Source organism: Leptonychotes weddellii, chromosome 5 (assembly GCF_054177405.1).
Source record: "Leptonychotes weddellii isolate Sample4059 chromosome 5, ASM5417740v2, whole genome shotgun sequence".
In the NCBI taxonomy this organism is placed as follows: Eukaryota; Metazoa; Chordata; class Mammalia; order Carnivora; family Phocidae; genus Leptonychotes; species Leptonychotes weddellii.
This window is the reverse complement of record NC_138373.1, coordinates 33,088,837-33,106,009: the sequence shown is the minus strand read 5'-3', so window position 1 is coordinate 33,106,009 and position 17,173 is coordinate 33,088,837. Positions and strand designations below refer to the sequence as shown.

At 47.3% G+C, this 17,173-nt stretch overlaps 1 protein-coding gene across 1 annotated transcript in view; it reads right to left on the bottom strand.

Moving 5' to 3' along the window:
* Positions 1–17,173, bottom strand: part of TRAP1 (TNF receptor associated protein 1) — a 53,669-nt gene that overhangs the window by 18,371 nt on the left and 18,125 nt on the right. Inside the window, exons 2-4 of the mRNA XM_081820200.1 lie at positions 4,437–4,601; positions 3,201–3,283; positions 1,930–2,070 (exon numbers count right to left, since the gene is read on the bottom strand). Of these exons, the coding sequence (XP_081676326.1) occupies positions 1,930–2,070; positions 3,201–3,283; positions 4,437–4,601 (389 nt within the window). The remainder of the gene's footprint in view (positions 1–1,929; positions 2,071–3,200; positions 3,284–4,436; positions 4,602–17,173) is intronic.

The following is a 17,173-nucleotide window of genomic DNA, read 5'->3' as shown; positions in this document are numbered from 1 at the left end:
CTATGTGTCTCCGTCAAATAAATAAATAAAATCTTTAAAAAAAAAAAAAAAGTATGTATCTGATATGCAACTTATATCCAGAATATATAAAGAAGTCTTACAACTCAATTAAAAAAACAGGGCGCCTGGGTGGCTCAGTCGGTTAAGCGGCTGCCTTCGACTCAGGTCATGATCCCGGGGTCCTGGGATCGAGTCCCGCATCGGGCTCCCTGCTCGGCGGGGAGTCTGCTTCTCCCTCTCCCTCTGCCTGCCTCTGCCCCTGCTTGTGCTTGTGCTGTCTCTGTGTCAAATAAAAATAAATAAAATCTAAAAAAAAAACCAAAAACAAACAACTTGATTAAAAATGAACCAAAAATCTGGACATTTCACAAGGAAGATACAGAAATGGCAAACACATGACAAGATGCTCAGGACCGACCATTAATCACGAGGGAAATGCACAATAAAAGCTCAGTCCCAGGGGCGCCTGGGTGGCTCAGATGGTTAAGTGTCTGCCTTCGGCTCAGGTCATGATCCCAGGGTCCTGGGATCGAGCCCCACGTTGGGTTCCCTGCTTCTCCCTCCGCTCCCAGTCATGCTTGCTCTCTCTTGCTCCCTCTCTCTAATGCTCTCTCTCAAATAAACAAAAAGCTGAGCCGCTGGAACGGCCCGCATCTCCACAGCCGACAGTAACCAGTGCCGGCAAGGACAGCAGCAGTGATGACTTCCCAGCCGCCGCCGCCGCCAGCAAGCAAGCCGGGACACCCACTGCGGGCAGCCTGGCATCTCTCACGGCTACACAGCTCTCCTGGGGCCAGCGGCCCCACTCCTAGGCATTCACCCAAGAGCTTTATTCCGAACACCCCAAACTGGAAACAAGCCGAAGCGCATCCCGTGGCGAGTGGCCGCCGAGCGCTCTGCACGCGTGCGGCAGAACACTTCTCCGGGAGGAAACGGAACAGGCTACACCTACACGCTGCGCCGGGGATGAATCTCACAGCATTCCGCTGATGGCAAGAAGTCAGACCAAACTCTGGTTCTATGGAATTCTAGAAAATATAAACCCGAAGGGGCAGAGAGCACGTGAGTGGTTGATGAGCTGGGAAGGCAGTGGGGACCTGGGGGGAGGAAATCATGATGGCATCGCGGTCACCAGAATGTGTGCACTCGAACCTGTGGAATTTTACTGTGTATAAATCTTACCTCAGTAAAGCTTCTTAAAACAACAGCAAAAAAGGCGCACACACGCAGACCAGAAGGAGCAAGCAACGGCCTAAGAGCCCCCCCACCAGCACCAACCCCTTGGTGGAGGCAGGAAGCCCAGGACCCCACAGCATGTCCTTCCACCTTGCAGGCGCCGCACCCCCCCAGTTCTAGCCATCACCCCAGGACCCTGAAGCAGCTGTCTCAGCAACACGGTATCCCTCAACCACTGCTGATGAGCCCCCCACTTCTGCCTTTCTTTCTGACCTTAATATTTTTAAGAGGTTACAACAGCCCTAAGTATTGCTTCCTCTAAAGCAAGACCATTAATCCAAACACCGGGCTGTGATTTACAATAGTACCGCAGGGTATTTAATGACACGGGGAAATATGCATAATGAGAGGAAAAGTACAGTTAAAAATGTAGAGAGAGAACACTAAAAATAACACATGGTTTAACAACATTTAGATATGTAAATAAATGCACAGACACCAAAAACCTACACTAACACAGTAACAGTCATCAGCCTCAAATGAAACCTTAAACTTGCTTCTTTTCTGTGTGTGTTTTCCAAATTTTCTATACTGAACAAGCGTTATTTTTACAGTAAATTAAAACAAGAGTCAACAACGAAGACAGACGGCGCGTCACTTGGAGCCCGGAGATGGAATGAAAAGGCGGGTCCAGCTCCCCTGCCCAGGCGTGAAGAGGGCGGCGCCAGCAGCAGGACCCTCAGAAGGGGGTACCTGGATGGTGATGGTGCCTTTCTCGGCGTCCGTCTGTAAGTGGATCTCCATTTCCGGCAGCGTTTGGCCTTCAGACAGCAGCTTGTGACGCAGCTTTTCCAAGGCGTCACTGGCGTTGGAGACCAGCTCCCGTATAAACACCTACGGGAGCAGAAAGAAGATGCTAGCGCCGCAGGCCGTCCTGGTCAGCAGCACCTGCAGCGTGTGTCCAAAGTTGGGGGAGAACTACCAGAGAATAGTCGGTGTTTTAACCATAAAGACCTCCCACTTTTCTCAGAGACAGTTTCTCCAGGGCCGCTCCCAAAATGACTCAAGGCCCAGGGCTTCTCCCTCCCTGACACAGCTTTAAGGAGTGAACTCCAACCATGCTGCTCTGTCCTGAAAATCAAGCAGGTGCCAATCTGTTATGTCAGCTCAAACTTGAAGAGCCCCGTGCCACCACTTCTTGCCCGACTCTTGACCAAGGATGTCAAAATATCTCCCGACACGTGTTTCTTCTACGCCTTAAAGACTCTGGCTTTAGTGAAGGCCTACCACGCTCAGAGTACCTGGCTCTGAGAAGCACCTTTGCCTCAAAGAGACCTTCCTCCTGTAGGTGAGGGAGGAAGCACGGTGATGTGAACCCAAGAGCACAGAAGCTGGAGATCACAGGGATACTTGAACATGGCGTGCAGCAGCACAAGCCTGGAAAGTATTTCCTAAAAAGTCCCTTTTAACATTGGAATTTTGTGCTTTACCCTTCCCCAAAATTCCCCTCTGCATTCTAGCAATAACGAACATGGACACAACGGACCATTTGTTCTCGACTTCTCCCACAGCCTGTCGCTCCTCACTGCCTTTCAGCCCCTACTCTCTCCACATGGGGCTGGGGGGCCTTCCTCCCATAGCCCCGCCGTCCATCTAGTGGTCACCTGGTGACCACCCGCCAGGTGACACGGTAACACAGGGCCTCAGAGCATACTGCCTCCGCCAAAGAAATGAGCCCCAGGGCCCCCACGCCAGTACCTGGGGGTGGGGAGGCTTCTAAACTATCAGCAAAAAATAACTCCCGGAGTCAATCTAGCACTAAGAGTCATCTGGGCCTATCTGTCCAGGAAATCCAAATAGATTTTAGTAAAAATACTCTTGCTGGTAACTAAGATCCAGACCTGTCCAAATTTAATGCATTTTCACAGTTATTACACTACCTGGCATTTCCCTAGAGTAGCATAAAAATCGTTTTTTCAAAAAGAAACGCCACTAGCACTGGGAGTGATGAACAGATACCGCACCTCTTTTTCTGAGTACAAGGAACGGGCAACAATGTCCAGAAGCTTCTTTGTCTCAGCCTGGAACTCGTGTTTGGAAATGGAACCTGGTAATGAATCAGACACAAGCAATAAAGTTCAGCTTTTATTTTTATGGTATAATATGCTATGTAACATTCAAAAGAATGTTTCAGGTAATGAATTTTAAACATTTTTCAAAAGACTGAACAAAAGGGGCGCCTGGCTGGCTGAGTCAGTGGAGCATGCAACTCTTGATCTTGGGTTGTGAGTTCAATCCCTCGCTGGGTGTAGAGTTTACTTAAAAATAAAATCTTAGGGGCACCTGGGTGGCTCAGTTGGTTAAGCGACTGCCTTCGGCTCAGGTCATGATCCTGGAGTCCCTGGATCGAGTCCCGCATCGGGCTCCCTGCTCGCGAGGAGCCTGCTTCTCCCTCTGACCCTCCCCCCTCTCATGTACTCTCTCTCTCTCTCATTCTCGCTCTCTCAAATAAATAAATAAATCTTTAAAAAAATAAAATAAAATAAAATCTTAAAAAAAAAAAAAGGAGTGAAAAAGAAACTACGTCACTGGGGCTCTCAGGGAGGAGGTGTCAGAGAGGACAAGCCGGGGCCCCCTCTCTCCACAGGAAGGGGCAAAAGGAGCCTCCCCTGCTTCCCACCACTGAGACCCGTCACCTCGAGGCCACTACCTCGAGGGCCAGTCGGTGCCGGCACTTCCCAAGGACGTGAGAATCAGACTGGCTCTAACAACCAGACCCTAGATTCTACTCTTCAAAACCATGGTTTCCAAATTAATTATTTAGAAAACAAATGAACAAGAAAATCTCACTTCTTAACCCAAACATCAGAGACTGTGTTGTCATCTCATGTGAAAGCCAGAAATGGACCCAGGTGAGGACTGGCTGCAGAGACTGCTTTTCTAGACTTCTGAGGTGACAGTACAGCTTGAACGTGCAGGCCTGTGTCGGCACGGCCAATGCTGGGTTTACATCCTGCTTCCATGATTATTAGCAGATGGGCCATGAATCACCACTCCGAGTGGCCGGCCGCAAGCTCACGGGTGACCACCAGAGGGGGCAAGACACACCAGGCCGGCAGTCAGCAGCTCCTGGCAAAGCAGGAAACGGAGGATGCTTTGTTTGGGGGAACCCTCCCTCCGACTGAAGCAAGTGGGCGGCTTCTATCAATCACTGCTTCTGCCTCAAGAACTTCCCCTCGCAGGCGGGCTGCGCACAGTACCCTGCACGGTCTCAGTGCTGCTGATGATGGAGTGCAGGGGCTCCTCCGTCCGGTCCTCCGCAGCCTGCGAGCTGAAGAGCCGTCCAGCGTGGAAGCTCGACGCCAGGCTTGGCCTGGGGCTCCTGGACTGGGCCGGCGTCCGCCAAGGACACAGAAAGGGTTTTCCTGGAAAGACAAACATGCAGGAAGAACAAACATTTAGTAAGACATCAGAAACACGTCTGGTGGGTCCTGCAAACGCTAATGTGGAGATCTCTAAGGCAGGCCATTGCTCAAAATCCCCAAGGTCACCCAGGGGAAATCGAAGTGACCGAACGCTGAGCAGCCGGCGGGTATCTCAGACGAGATCGGGCGCACTCGGGGTGGCAGGGCCAGACACGCGGCAGGCACTTCACCGTACGGTTTGGTAACATATCCTCACACATATCAAATTCCAAGAAAGAATCCTAACTCAGGGGCAGAGGAGCGGGAGGTGGGCAGAGGCCTTCGTCATCACTCCCACGTGTGGCCCGGGAGGGATCCTGCACAAACCCACCAAACTCAAACATGCCTCGGCGCTCACGGCCCCCCCCGAGCCCGAAGTAACACACATCAGGCTTCCTTACCCTGTGACAACCATGAAAAAGAGGGGAAAAAAATATACCCCTAAGAGGGATCCAAATTTTTATATTAATGTTCCAAAATAGTCTCACCATGTTCTAAACTGGTGTCCAAAACTATCAGGTTTTTTTTTTAAAAGAGCATTTTTTTTCCCCAAGATTTTATTTGAGAGAGAGCGAGCGAGCAAGAGAGGGTATAAGCTGAGGGAGGGGCAGAGGGAGAGGGAGAGGCAGATTCCCCACTGAGCGGGGAGCCCGATGCAGGGCTCAATCCCAGGACCCCTGGGATCACAACCCGAGCTGAAGGCAGACATCCAACCGACTGAGCCACCCAGACACCCCCAAAACTGTCAGTTTTTTAAAAATTAGTGTATTTAAAAACTGAAAACCAGCAAATCATCTCCCCTAATCAGGAAGGGGACTCACACTGTCTCACGTTAGTTTTCTGACTTCTTGCTCAGCACAGCAGACTGAGGAACGACTGCGAGGGAAGAAGGCAAACTCCTCTACCCAACACTGCGGTCTGCAGCCTGGCGTGCTGGACAGACACCGCGAGGACACCTCCAGCCCAGCCAGCAGGACGGAACCCAGCCTTAGCAGCAGCCCCTCAAGACAGCATTGCTCACTGGCGTTGGTTTAGTAGGTGCTTAATGCCCAAGGCTTTCAAGGAGACAGGTCAGACACTGCAAGACATCCCGTGTCCAAGTCTAGCCCCCATGAGCTGCACCCACCTGCTGTGTACGACACACGTTGGTCAGAAAGGAATGACTCAAAATGTCCAGAAAGGACCTGGAGGTTTCAAAACAACATATCAACTTCCACGTTCCTACAGGACGTAAAAACTGGCCTTTTTTTTAAGCTTATTCCTGGATTTACAAAAAACATGACTTTGCCTTTACCTCTATGCACAACACCTTAAAAACATCTAAATAGGGGCACCTGGGTGGCTCAGTCAGTTAAGCATCTGCCTTCAGCTCAGGTCATGACCTCAGGGTCCTGGGATCGAGCCCCACATCGGGCGCCCTCCTCAGTGGGGGGGGTCTGCTTCTCTCTCTGCCTCTCACCCTGCTCGTGCGTGCTTGCTCAAATAAGTGAAAAAATATTAAAAAAACCCCACAAACCTAGGGGCGCCTCGGTGGCTCAGTTGGTTAAGCGACTGCCTTCGGCTCGGGTCATGATCCCAGGGTCCTGGGATCGAGTCCCACATCGGGCTCCCTGCTCAGCGGGGAGTCTGCTTCTCCCTCTGACCCTCCCCACTCTCATGCTCTCTATCTCATTCTCTCTCAAATAAATAAATAAAATCTTTAAAAAAAAAAAAAAAAAAACCTAAATATTCAATTTCCAAACAGTCTAAATATTTAATTATCTGGGTCTAACTACGCTGTTCACTTTATCCACACAGCTTAAAAATTAAAATAAAAACTTAAATAAGGGCACCTGGGTGGCTCAGTCAGTTAAACGTCTGCCTTCAGCTCAGGACATGATCCTGCAGTCCCAGGATAGAGTCCGGCATCGGGATTCCTGCTCAACGGGGAGTCTGCTTCTCCCTCTGACCTTCCCCTCTCTCGGGCTTTCTCTCTCTCTCTTTCTCAAATAAAATCTTAAAAATTTTTTTAGATAAAAAAAGAACACATCTCAGATTATTTCATGTCAGGAGACAGAGCTGCTCATTCTTTTTAACGAACAAGTACTATTCCACTGTAATGGGTAAGTATTTAGCACTCGATGGATGTTTAAACTGTTTCTAGTCTTGTACTGTTAAAAAATAATGCTCTGTAATGCCAAAGAATTATCTACCCACGTTACCCTCCTTCATGGATGAAAGGAGACGATGCAGAAAGATATGCACGTTTCACTGCTCTGTGCACAAGAAACAGGCAGGATGAACCAGAAACCTGTGAGATCATTTCATAGGCCTGCTGGAACGAAGCAGCACACGCTGGGCGGCTAACAACAGCAGAAACCCATCCCCTCATAGTTCTGGAGGCCAGAAGTCCAAAATCAAGGTGTCAGCAGGGCTGGTTCCTCCCAGAGGCTCTGAGGAGGTCTGTCCACACCTCTGCTGTCTTGGGGTGCTGTCAGCAGTCCTGGCGTTCCTTGATTCACAGCTGCCTGGCTCCGAGCTCTGTTTTCACTCCCCATGTGTGTCTCCCGTGTCCCGATTTCCCTGTCAGACACACCAGTGACATTGGATTTGGAGCTCCCTCTAATTCAGTACATCCTCATCTTTATTTGCATCTGCAAAGACCCTATTTCCAGATAAGGTCACATTCACAGGTACCCGGGGTTAACACCTGGACGTATCTTTTGGGGGCACACAATTCAAACCACAAGAAACCGAACACCTAGAAGAGGTGTGTGCTGTTTCCTGGGCTTGCTGTGGCCAAGCACCACAGACTGGGCAGCTGAAACCACAGGAATTTTCCATCTCAAGTTCTGGAGGCTAGAAGTCCAAAATCAGAGTGTTGGCAGGGGTGGTTCCTTCTGAGACTGCAAGGAAGGATCTGTCCCGGGCCCCTCTCCTCGATTCCATAGCCTCAGGTGTCCCTTGGCTTGTACATGGTGTCCTCCCTCTTGCACGTGAGACTCTGTGTCCAAATTCCACCGTTTTATAAAGACACGGTCATGCTGGACCAGGGCTCACCCCAACAGCCTCATCTTAACTTGATCAGCTGCAAAGACCCTATTTCCAAATAAGGGCACAATGACAGGTCATGGAGGTCAGGATTTCAACATCTTTTTGGGAGGCAACAACTCAACCCATAATGGGTATGTGGGAACACAAGAGAAAGAGAGGGAGGGGGGATTGGGGACAGGGGAGCAGAGCTGAGGGGAATATGACATTTCTGAGTATGCCCTTTTGTATATACGACTCTCAGAACCACAGTTCTTTCTCGCACAACCGAATAACTAGGAGTGCCTGTGGGGGGTGCGGGGAGCGTTCAATGAGACAGAAACCGTAACAGATGCACACAGCTATATTATGAACAACATAAGCACCACAAAAGACAAGAACTAACCTAAGTGACTTCAGAAATTGGTACTGTGGTTGTCAAGTCAGCCTCAGAGAGCACCGCATATAATTACTGCAGCAGAATCGTTAGCGCTTCTGAAACTGCTTTCGGCAGCTACTCGGATCAGGGAAATAAGTAGCTTGTGGGTCCCGAGTCAGGAGGAAGCAGCTACCGAAGGGGAAGGGGGAGGCCCGGCGGCACCCAGGGGGTGCTGCGCTGGAAATGGATGTGAGATTCTCCCTGATTCACAGACCGGGTGCCGGAACAAGTACGGACTGGAGGGGGGGCGGGCAGCAGAGGCCACGACACACCAGCAGCAACGAGCACACCCGCACAGGGAGGACAACTGTCCCAGAACGGGCCACTCCGGTCACCCTCCCCACACCCAGACCTTGGTGTGTAAATGCTGTTTCCAGGGCTGCTGGAGAACACAAAGATGGTGCCAGCGAGGGAGGAAGGGCCCCAAGGATGGGGTCTCCAAGAGTACACAGGCTCCAACTGGAAGGCACCCCCAAAGGCAAAATCTAGGACCGTCTGAGCAACAAAAGGATGATGGTAATGGACTGTAAGATTACAGTCGGCGAATAAAATAAGCATCCGTTAGTCCACACTGAGCTGACTTACAAATAAATGGGGGACAAAAGACCTCTCCTTCACAGCAGAATTACAATTAATGGTGCAAACAGTCACCATCGGGCAAGTACAGTTGCTGCTGTGACAGGGAGAAACTGTGGATGTTGTTTAAACGTCCTTGAGAACATTCGCACAATCTCACAGTATCCCCCACAGGACACACATTGATGTCAAAGAGAAAAACAGTTGTTTGCTGTGAAGTGCCAGATACCTCCTGACCAAATGTCCACAGTCACTGTCACCAGGAGTGAGACAGGTCAACACCCTGCAATCCCGGTGGAGTGGGAGGGCATGGCCTCCCTTCCCTGCTTTTCTTGCTAAAGACGCATCTCAACCTCATCATAAAAACACCATCAGACAAACCCAAATCTAGGGATATCCTATGAGATAACGGGCAGTACTCTTCCAAAGTGTCACGATCCTGAAGGACACACACAGACCGAGGAACCATCAGAGCCGGAAAGGACCTGCGGTGTAGGGCCCTGGACAGAGAAGGACATCAGTGGGGAAACTGACTCAATTTGAGTAAGACGGGCCCATGAATCAGCACCACTGCTACTCGTTTCTAATCCTCGTATCATGGTGACGTAAGATGTTAACACCAGGAGAAACTAAGGCAAGGGGACCCTGTGCACTACGGCTGGAACAGCTCTGCAAGGTACAGAACACTCCAGAGTAAAAAGTTTCAAAATAAAAAACATTCTCATCCACGTGTCATTTCATTCCTGCACGGACACAGGTCGAAGTACACATCTAGAAGTGGGCTCACCAGTCCCAGGTTATGTCCAGGCTACAATATGGTCAATGCTGCCAAGTCACCCTCCAGGGACCATGGGCTCACATTCCAGCAGCAGCATGGGGGTGTGTCACCTCACACTCCTGCCAGGACGGCTTGAGGGCAACTTTGGACCTCTGCCTATAGGTCGGGTAAAAAAAATTTTTTTCTAAGATTTTATTTATTTCTTTGTTAGAGAGAGAAGCACAAGCAAGGGAAAGGGCAGGCAGAGGGAGAAGCAGGCTCCCAGCTGAACAGGGAGCCCAATGTGGGGCTCGATCCCTGGACCCCGGGATCATGACCTGAGCCGAAGGCAGACGCTTAACGGCTGAGCCACCCAGGCGTCCCAGTTGGGTAAAATTTTTTCTGTTTTCATTTACATTTCTCTTGCTACGAGCAAGACCTGAGCACCTACCCATATTTTAAATATTTTCTATCTCCTGTTTTTCATGATGAACTTCTGATATCCTCTGACCATTTTTCTACTATAATATTTTTCTTACTGACTTGTAGAGCACTAAGAGTTTAACGAAATTAGTCTTCTTTTTGTTTTTCAGTAGGCCGTATCTAGTATTACAATGATGACGACCCCAGGCACCAGCACACACCCCGTCCCCAATACAGAAAAGCAGCCTTGCAATGGGCTCAGCTGGCTGCCTCAGTCTCCCCACCACCAACCTCCTCCCCGCATCATCTTGCTTGCCGTTCTGGCGCCTGCACATGATGCGGGTGAGGTCCAGGCTCCATGTCAGCATGTCCAGGAGCATCTGCTCCTTCCAGATGCCCTCCATGAGCTCCTCTGGGGAGGTTCCCCATCGCCACTGACATCAATCTTGGAGAACACCGTATCGGTGACTCCTCCGCACTCACAGTCAAGTCGCTGCAGGGGTTAGTGGCCCGGATGGTGGATGTGGATGATGGTGAGCACCTCGTTGTGGCAGATGCATCGGTTGCCCTTCTAGAGCTTCTAGTACCAGTACAGCTTCTGTTCCACCTTCCAGATGAGGAGGCGGCCAAGTGCAGCCACAGACTCCGTCAAGTTGACATGGCCACCAGAGGCAAGGTGCACGGCCTTCCAAAATTAGTCCTATTGGTAAAGTCCTTCCTCACTCCAAGACTCAACACCGCTTTCCCAAGTCTCATTTTCCCTATTCCTGTTGTTTTTCCCACTGAATACAATCTTTTTGGAATGATTGGTTATTCATGATGGCAGAAACAGAGAAGTCTTCCTCGTTAGGAAAAAGGAATAAATAACCAATCCATATCTCCAACCAGGGCTTTCAGACTTTCCATTTAATTCCAAGACTAAAGTAATCAACAGCACTACTGAGAGCAAATTTGACTGAGAGTTATACTTCCCGCAAGGACTGTATGAACAAACCAACAGTGCAGTCAATCCGCCCGAAGCAGATACAAACATGCTATCTACACAGAATCTGTCTTCACGCTTCCTCTACACCCTGAAGGAAAAACCACAAGCCTCAGTGCCAGGCAGCAATGTCTGCGTGTTACTGCGTGTGGTGGTTTGGGGTCGCACAAAATGGGAACAACAGTTTGAATCTGACACCCCACACACCCCTGCCAGTGCTCATGCTGTTTCCTCAGGCTGCAAGCACGTCCCTCTCTCTAGCCAAACTGTTTCAGAGTCCAGTGTGAGGTGCTCCCATCCCCAGCACCTCGTAACCACCTCTCCCTACTATGAATTCACAGCACTTACTTCCTACACTGCTCGTTTCGAACTGCAGCTCTTCTAAGCCAGCTTGTGGCGGTTCTACTTTTTTTTTTTTTTAAGTAGGCTCCATGCCCAGTGTGGAGCCCAGCGCGGGGCTTGACCTCACAACCCTGAGATCCATACCTGAGCTGAGATCAAGAGTCGGACACGTAACTGACTGAGCCCCGCAGATGCCCCTCTACTACTGACTTTGCTCACAGAGAACACGTCACCACCCCAGGGCAGAAACAAGTCTGTGTTTCTTAGTATCAAACTCAAGGAAGGCAAGAGGGCCCAAACTTCTCCCTACTCCATGGCCTCTAGTGCAGAAGCAGCTCTCCTTACAAACATTAAACTTTTATCACCACAAACATCACCATGCTCAGACACAGGACATTCGGTCAGCCAAAAGACAGTGGCAGTGGTCCTGCAGGGCCATTTCTCACGAAGAAGCAAGAATGAAAAACGTAACTGCCTACAGGGGCAGCCAAGTAAGGCAAAGGAGTCAAAACACACTGGATACTTTTTTTTGTTTTAATCACTCATCTCCCCTCTACATCTGCCATTGTTCTTAATACGGTTTTTTGTTTGTTTGTTTTTAAAGATTTTATTTATTTATTCATGAGAGACAGAGAGAGGCAGAGGGAGAAGCAGACTCCCCACCGAGCAGGGAGCCTGATGTGGAACTTGATCCCAGGACTCCGGGATCATGACCTGAGCCGAAGGCAGACACTAACCAACTGAGCCACCCAGGCGCCCTATCAGTTTTCTCTCTTTTTTTTTTAAGATTTTATTTTGAGAGAGAGAGAGAGAGTGCATGTGCACAAGCAGGGGACTGGCAGAAGGAGAAGAGGGAGAGAAACAGATTCCATGCTGAGGGGGGAGCCCACATGGGGCTTGGATCTCACAACCCTGAGATCATGAGTTGGATGCTTAACTCACTGAGCGACCCAAGCGCCCGTTCTTACTATGGTTTTGCTTCTTATAATGACATCTTTTTTTTTTTTTTTAAGATTATTGACAGCGAGAGAGAGAGTGCACAAGCAGGGGGAGGGGCTGAGAGAGGGAGAATCAGGCTCCCCAGTTAACAGGAGCCCGATGCAGGGCTCGATCCCAGAGCCCTGGGATCATGACCTGAGCCAAAGGCAGACGCTTAACCAACTGAGACCCTCAGGCGCCCCTTATGATGACATCTTAAGTACAGTACTTTAGATACAGACACACTTAGTATTTTAAACCATGAGAAATATGCAGACTCTTTTCTTGGAATTACATATCCCAAATGGACAGTCTCCCTTTTTACCATGTGTGGAATAGAGAACAATTTAACTTTCTGTCTTTACTAGAGTGCCACTTCCTGTAGAGCAGGCCGAGTTACAGCCTCCAACCAAACCTCCTGTGGATAACAACCATGAACTCAGGAACCACAACAAAAGGACTACCTGAAAGGCTCTGGAGAAATCAGCAAAAGCAGGCAGGTTCTGGATTAAGAGCCGACACTTGGAAGACGGGAAGAGCCCAGAATGGGGGCAGGTTCTACAAAGGGTGGCTGGCTGATGCACACACGATGTATAATTTTTCTGGCTGGAAGAACCAGAGGAGAGATTAGGGTAACCATAAAAGGTAAAACGTGGGGGGGGGTCCCAGAAAGGAGAGAGTAAGAGAAAGGGAGCCCCCCGGTCGGGGAATAAATTCCTCTAAGTCTCTGGCTGATTCCCTGAACCATGCATGTGTGGGGGAAACTGCAAACAGCCCATTAAGAATAAAAGAATCGAATGGTTCTGCTTGCAGCTGGGCTCCAACTAGTTTAATAGCCCACTTTAAAACAAGAACTACTCTTCAGAGGAATATAACAGAATCTAGAGACTCCACAAGGTAACATCCACAATGTCCAGGATGCAATAACAAGTTACTACACACAGAGAAACAGGAAAACGTGACCCCTGCTCAAGAGAAGGGTCAATCAATGGAGACCGGTGCCAAGAAGATCCAGATGTTGGAATCAGAGGGTTTTAAAACAGTCATTACAATACTGTATGATCTACAGTAAAATATGCTCAAAATCAAAGGTGGAAAATTTCAGAGATACCAATTGTAAGAGAAGAACCAAGTGAAAATTCTAAGTATAAAAAATACAGTATCTGAAATTTAAAAATTAATTAGAAGGCTTAACAACCAAGTGGAGACACCAGAGAAGAATCTGTGAACTTGAAAATAGAATGACAAGAATTACTCAGTGTGAAACAGAGAAAAAAAGATTAAAATAAAACAGGGTCTCAGGTATAGACAGAAGAAAAAGATTTAACTACATGTAACTGGAGTTCCAAAAGGAGAGAAGAGAATAGGATGGGACAGAAAAAAATATTTGAGGTAATGACTGAAAATGTCCCCCAAAGTTTATCAAAGACATCAATTTACAGATTCAAAAGCTCAGTGAACCACTAGCAGGATAATTTCAAAGAAAAGCCCCCAGGCACATCAGAGTCAACTGCTGAAAACCAAATAAAAAGAAAATCTTGGAAGCAGCCAGAGAAAAACAACACATTACATGGGAGAACAATAATGTGAATGACAGCTAACTTTCCAGAAGACAACGGTACATCTTTGAAGTCTTGAACAGCAGACCAGCAGGAAAGGAAATGCTACAGTTCTGCAGGCTGAATGGAAATGATATCAGATGGAAACCTGGATCTTCAAGAAAGAAGGCAGAGCATCAGAAACGGCAACCCAAAGAAATATAAAAGTATCTTTCTCTTAATTTCTTTAAAATATATACAATAGAGCACCTGGGTAGCTCAGTCTGCCTTTGGTTAAGCATCTGCCTTTGGCTTACATCATGATCCAGGGTCATCGGATCGAGCCCCATGTGGGGCTCCCGGCTCAGCAGGGAGCCTGCTTCTCCCTCTCCCTCTCCCCCTCCCCAGTGCTCATGCTAATAAATAAATAAAATCTTAAAAAAATAAAATATATACAATAACTTAAGCAACAGTTAAAACACTGTCTTATGGGGTTTATAACAGATGTACATGCCATGCATATGACAACTCTCACATAAAGGATGGAGTACATGGGGCGCCTGGGTGGCTCAGTGGTTGAGCGTCTGCCTTCGGCTCAGGTCATGATCCCAGGGTCCTGGTATCAAGTCCCACATCGGGCTCCCTGCTCCGCGGGAAGCCTGCTTCTCCCTCTCCCACTCCCCCTGCTTGTGTTCCTGCTCTCGCTGTGTCTCTCTCTGTCAAATGGACGGATAGAATCTTTAAAGAAAAAAAAAAGGGATGGAGTACAGAGAAGAAATGCACTTTAATATAGCTGCAAGTTTTTTTCATTTTCTACAAAGTATTGCAATACTAATTCTAAACAGACTATGAAAAGGATGAACACTGCATTCACCAGACAAACCACTAAAAAAAAGACACAAGGAGGTATAGCTAAAGCATTAGATGAATTAAAATGAAATTCTAAAAAATATTTACCAATCCAAAAGGAGGCAAAAAAGGAATGAGAAAAAATGAGAGGAGACAATAAAACAATAGAGATAAATCCAACTATACCAATAAATGCATTTTATATTAATGGACTAAACGCTCCAATTATAAGGCAAAGTTTGTCAGAAATGATAAAGCAAGACCTGATGATACGCTGTCTACAAAACAATCACTTCAAATATAAAAACTTAGGGGTGCCTGGGTGGCTCAGTCAGTTAAGCATCTGACTTTTTTTTTTTTTTTTTTTTTTTGACAGAGACACAGTGAGAGCAGGAACACAAGCAGGGGGAGTGGGAGAGGGAGAAGCAGGCTTCTCGCGGAGCAGGGAGCCCGATGTGGGGCTCAATCCTGGGACCCTGGGACCATGACCTCAGCCAAAGGCAGACCACTTAACCGACTGAGCCACCCAGGCGCCCCGTAAGCATCCAACTCTTGATATCGGCTTGGGTCATGGTCTCAGGGTCACAGGATCAAGCCCTGCTTTTGCTCGGCATGAAATCGGCTTGGAATATTCTCTCTACCTCTCCCTCTGCTCCTACCACCCCCCACTCCCCCACCCCCGCCGCCTGCATGCTCTCTTTCTCAAATAAATAAAATCTTAAATAAAAAACACAAATATAAAAACTAAATACACTGAAAAGGAATGGATGGAACATGAGATACCGTGCACAAAGTAAGCCTAGTGAGGGTGGAGGCCGTATTAGTATCAGACAAGACAGACTTCAAAACAAGTATTACTTGAGAAAAAGAGGGATATTTCAGAATAAAAGATACAATTCATCAGGAAAGCTTAATCACAATTGGGTGTCTAATAACAGAGCTTCAAAATATGACATTAAAACTAAAAGAATTAGGGGAGCCTGGGTGGCTCAGTCAGTTAAGCGTCTGATTCTTGATTTCGGCTCAGGTCATGATCTCAGTGCAGTGGGATCAGCTAGTGTCGGGCTCCGTGCCCAGCGGGGAGTCTGCTTGAGCTTCTCTCTCTCCATCTCTCCCCCCACTTTTGGCTGCTCTCTCTCTCTTGCTCTCTAAATATAAAAATCTTAAAAAAAAAACAAAAAAACTAAAAGATTTAAAAGAAAGTCAGAGCTGTCTCAATGACTGATAGAACGAGACCAAAAGAAAAAATAAATCAAGACAAAGATCATCTGAACTACAGTATGAAATACTTTGACTTACTCATCGAATACTATACCCAAGTGTAAAATATAGTTCTTTTTGAAAAGCATATTTTTTCAAATGCACATGGTATATTCACTAGGAAACACAATAAAGTTGGCCATAGGTCTTAATAAACTTAGAAGGGCTGAAATCATACCAAGTAAGCTCTCTGAATACTACAGAATTAAGTCAGAATCTGTAATAACAAAATATCTAGGAAAACCCCAAGTATCTGGGAATTAAACAACATATACTAAATGATCCATAGGTCAAAGAAGAAATCAAAAGGAGATTACTGAGCAATAATAAAAACACAGTATGTTAGAAGCTGTGGGGTCACCCACAGGAGCACGTAGCACGAAACTTACAGCTTCAAATGCTTGGGTTAGAAAAGAAGTCTAAAATCAATGACCTAAGGCTTCACCCTAGAAAAAAGTACAAAGTCAACCCAAGTAGAAGGGAGGAAATAACAAAGAGCACAAATCAATGAAACAGAAAATAAACACTGAGGAAAATTAACAAAGTCACAGCTGATTCTTAAAAAAGATCAACAGGAGTGATGGGTAAACCCCTAAACTGATCAAGAAACCAGAGAACACCAATCATTAACATCAGGAATGAAGCGGGGTTATCATTACAAATCTACAGACATTAAAAGGATAATAAGGAAACATTCTGAACAAATTCATGGCAAGAAATTTAGCAACTTAGGTGAAATGGATAAATTAACTTGAAAAAAATTAAATTTATCCAGGGTAACAAAAGATGAAACAAATTCTAAACTGCTGAGGCACCTGGGTGGCTCAGTCATTAAGTGTCTGCCTTCGGCTCGGGTCATGATCCCGGGGTCCTGGGATCGAGTCCCACATCGGGCTTCCTGCTCGGTGGGAAGCCTGCTTCTCCCTCTCCCACTCCCTCTGCTTATGTTCCCTCTCTAGCTGTGTAACTTTCTGTCAAATAAATAAACAAAATCTTAAAAAAAAAAAAGAAATTCTAAACTGCTCTAATAAAGAAATTGAATTGGTTTTCAAAAGTATCTCCACAGGGGCGCCTAGGTGGCTCAGTTGTTAAGTGTCTGCCTTTGGCTCAGGTCATGATCCCAGGGTCCTGGGATCGAGCCCCACATTGGGCTCCCTTCTCCCTATCCCTCCGCTGCTCCCCCTGCTTGTGCTCTCTTTCTCTGTCAAATAAATAAATAAAATCTTTTAAAAAAATATATTTCCACAAATGAAATTCTACGCCCAGAATTTTAACCGGTGAATCTACACCCAGAATTTTTACCGGTGAAATCTATCAAACATATGAAGAGGCAATAAGACCAATCTTCACAAACTATTTCAGAAAACAGAAAGAGTGACT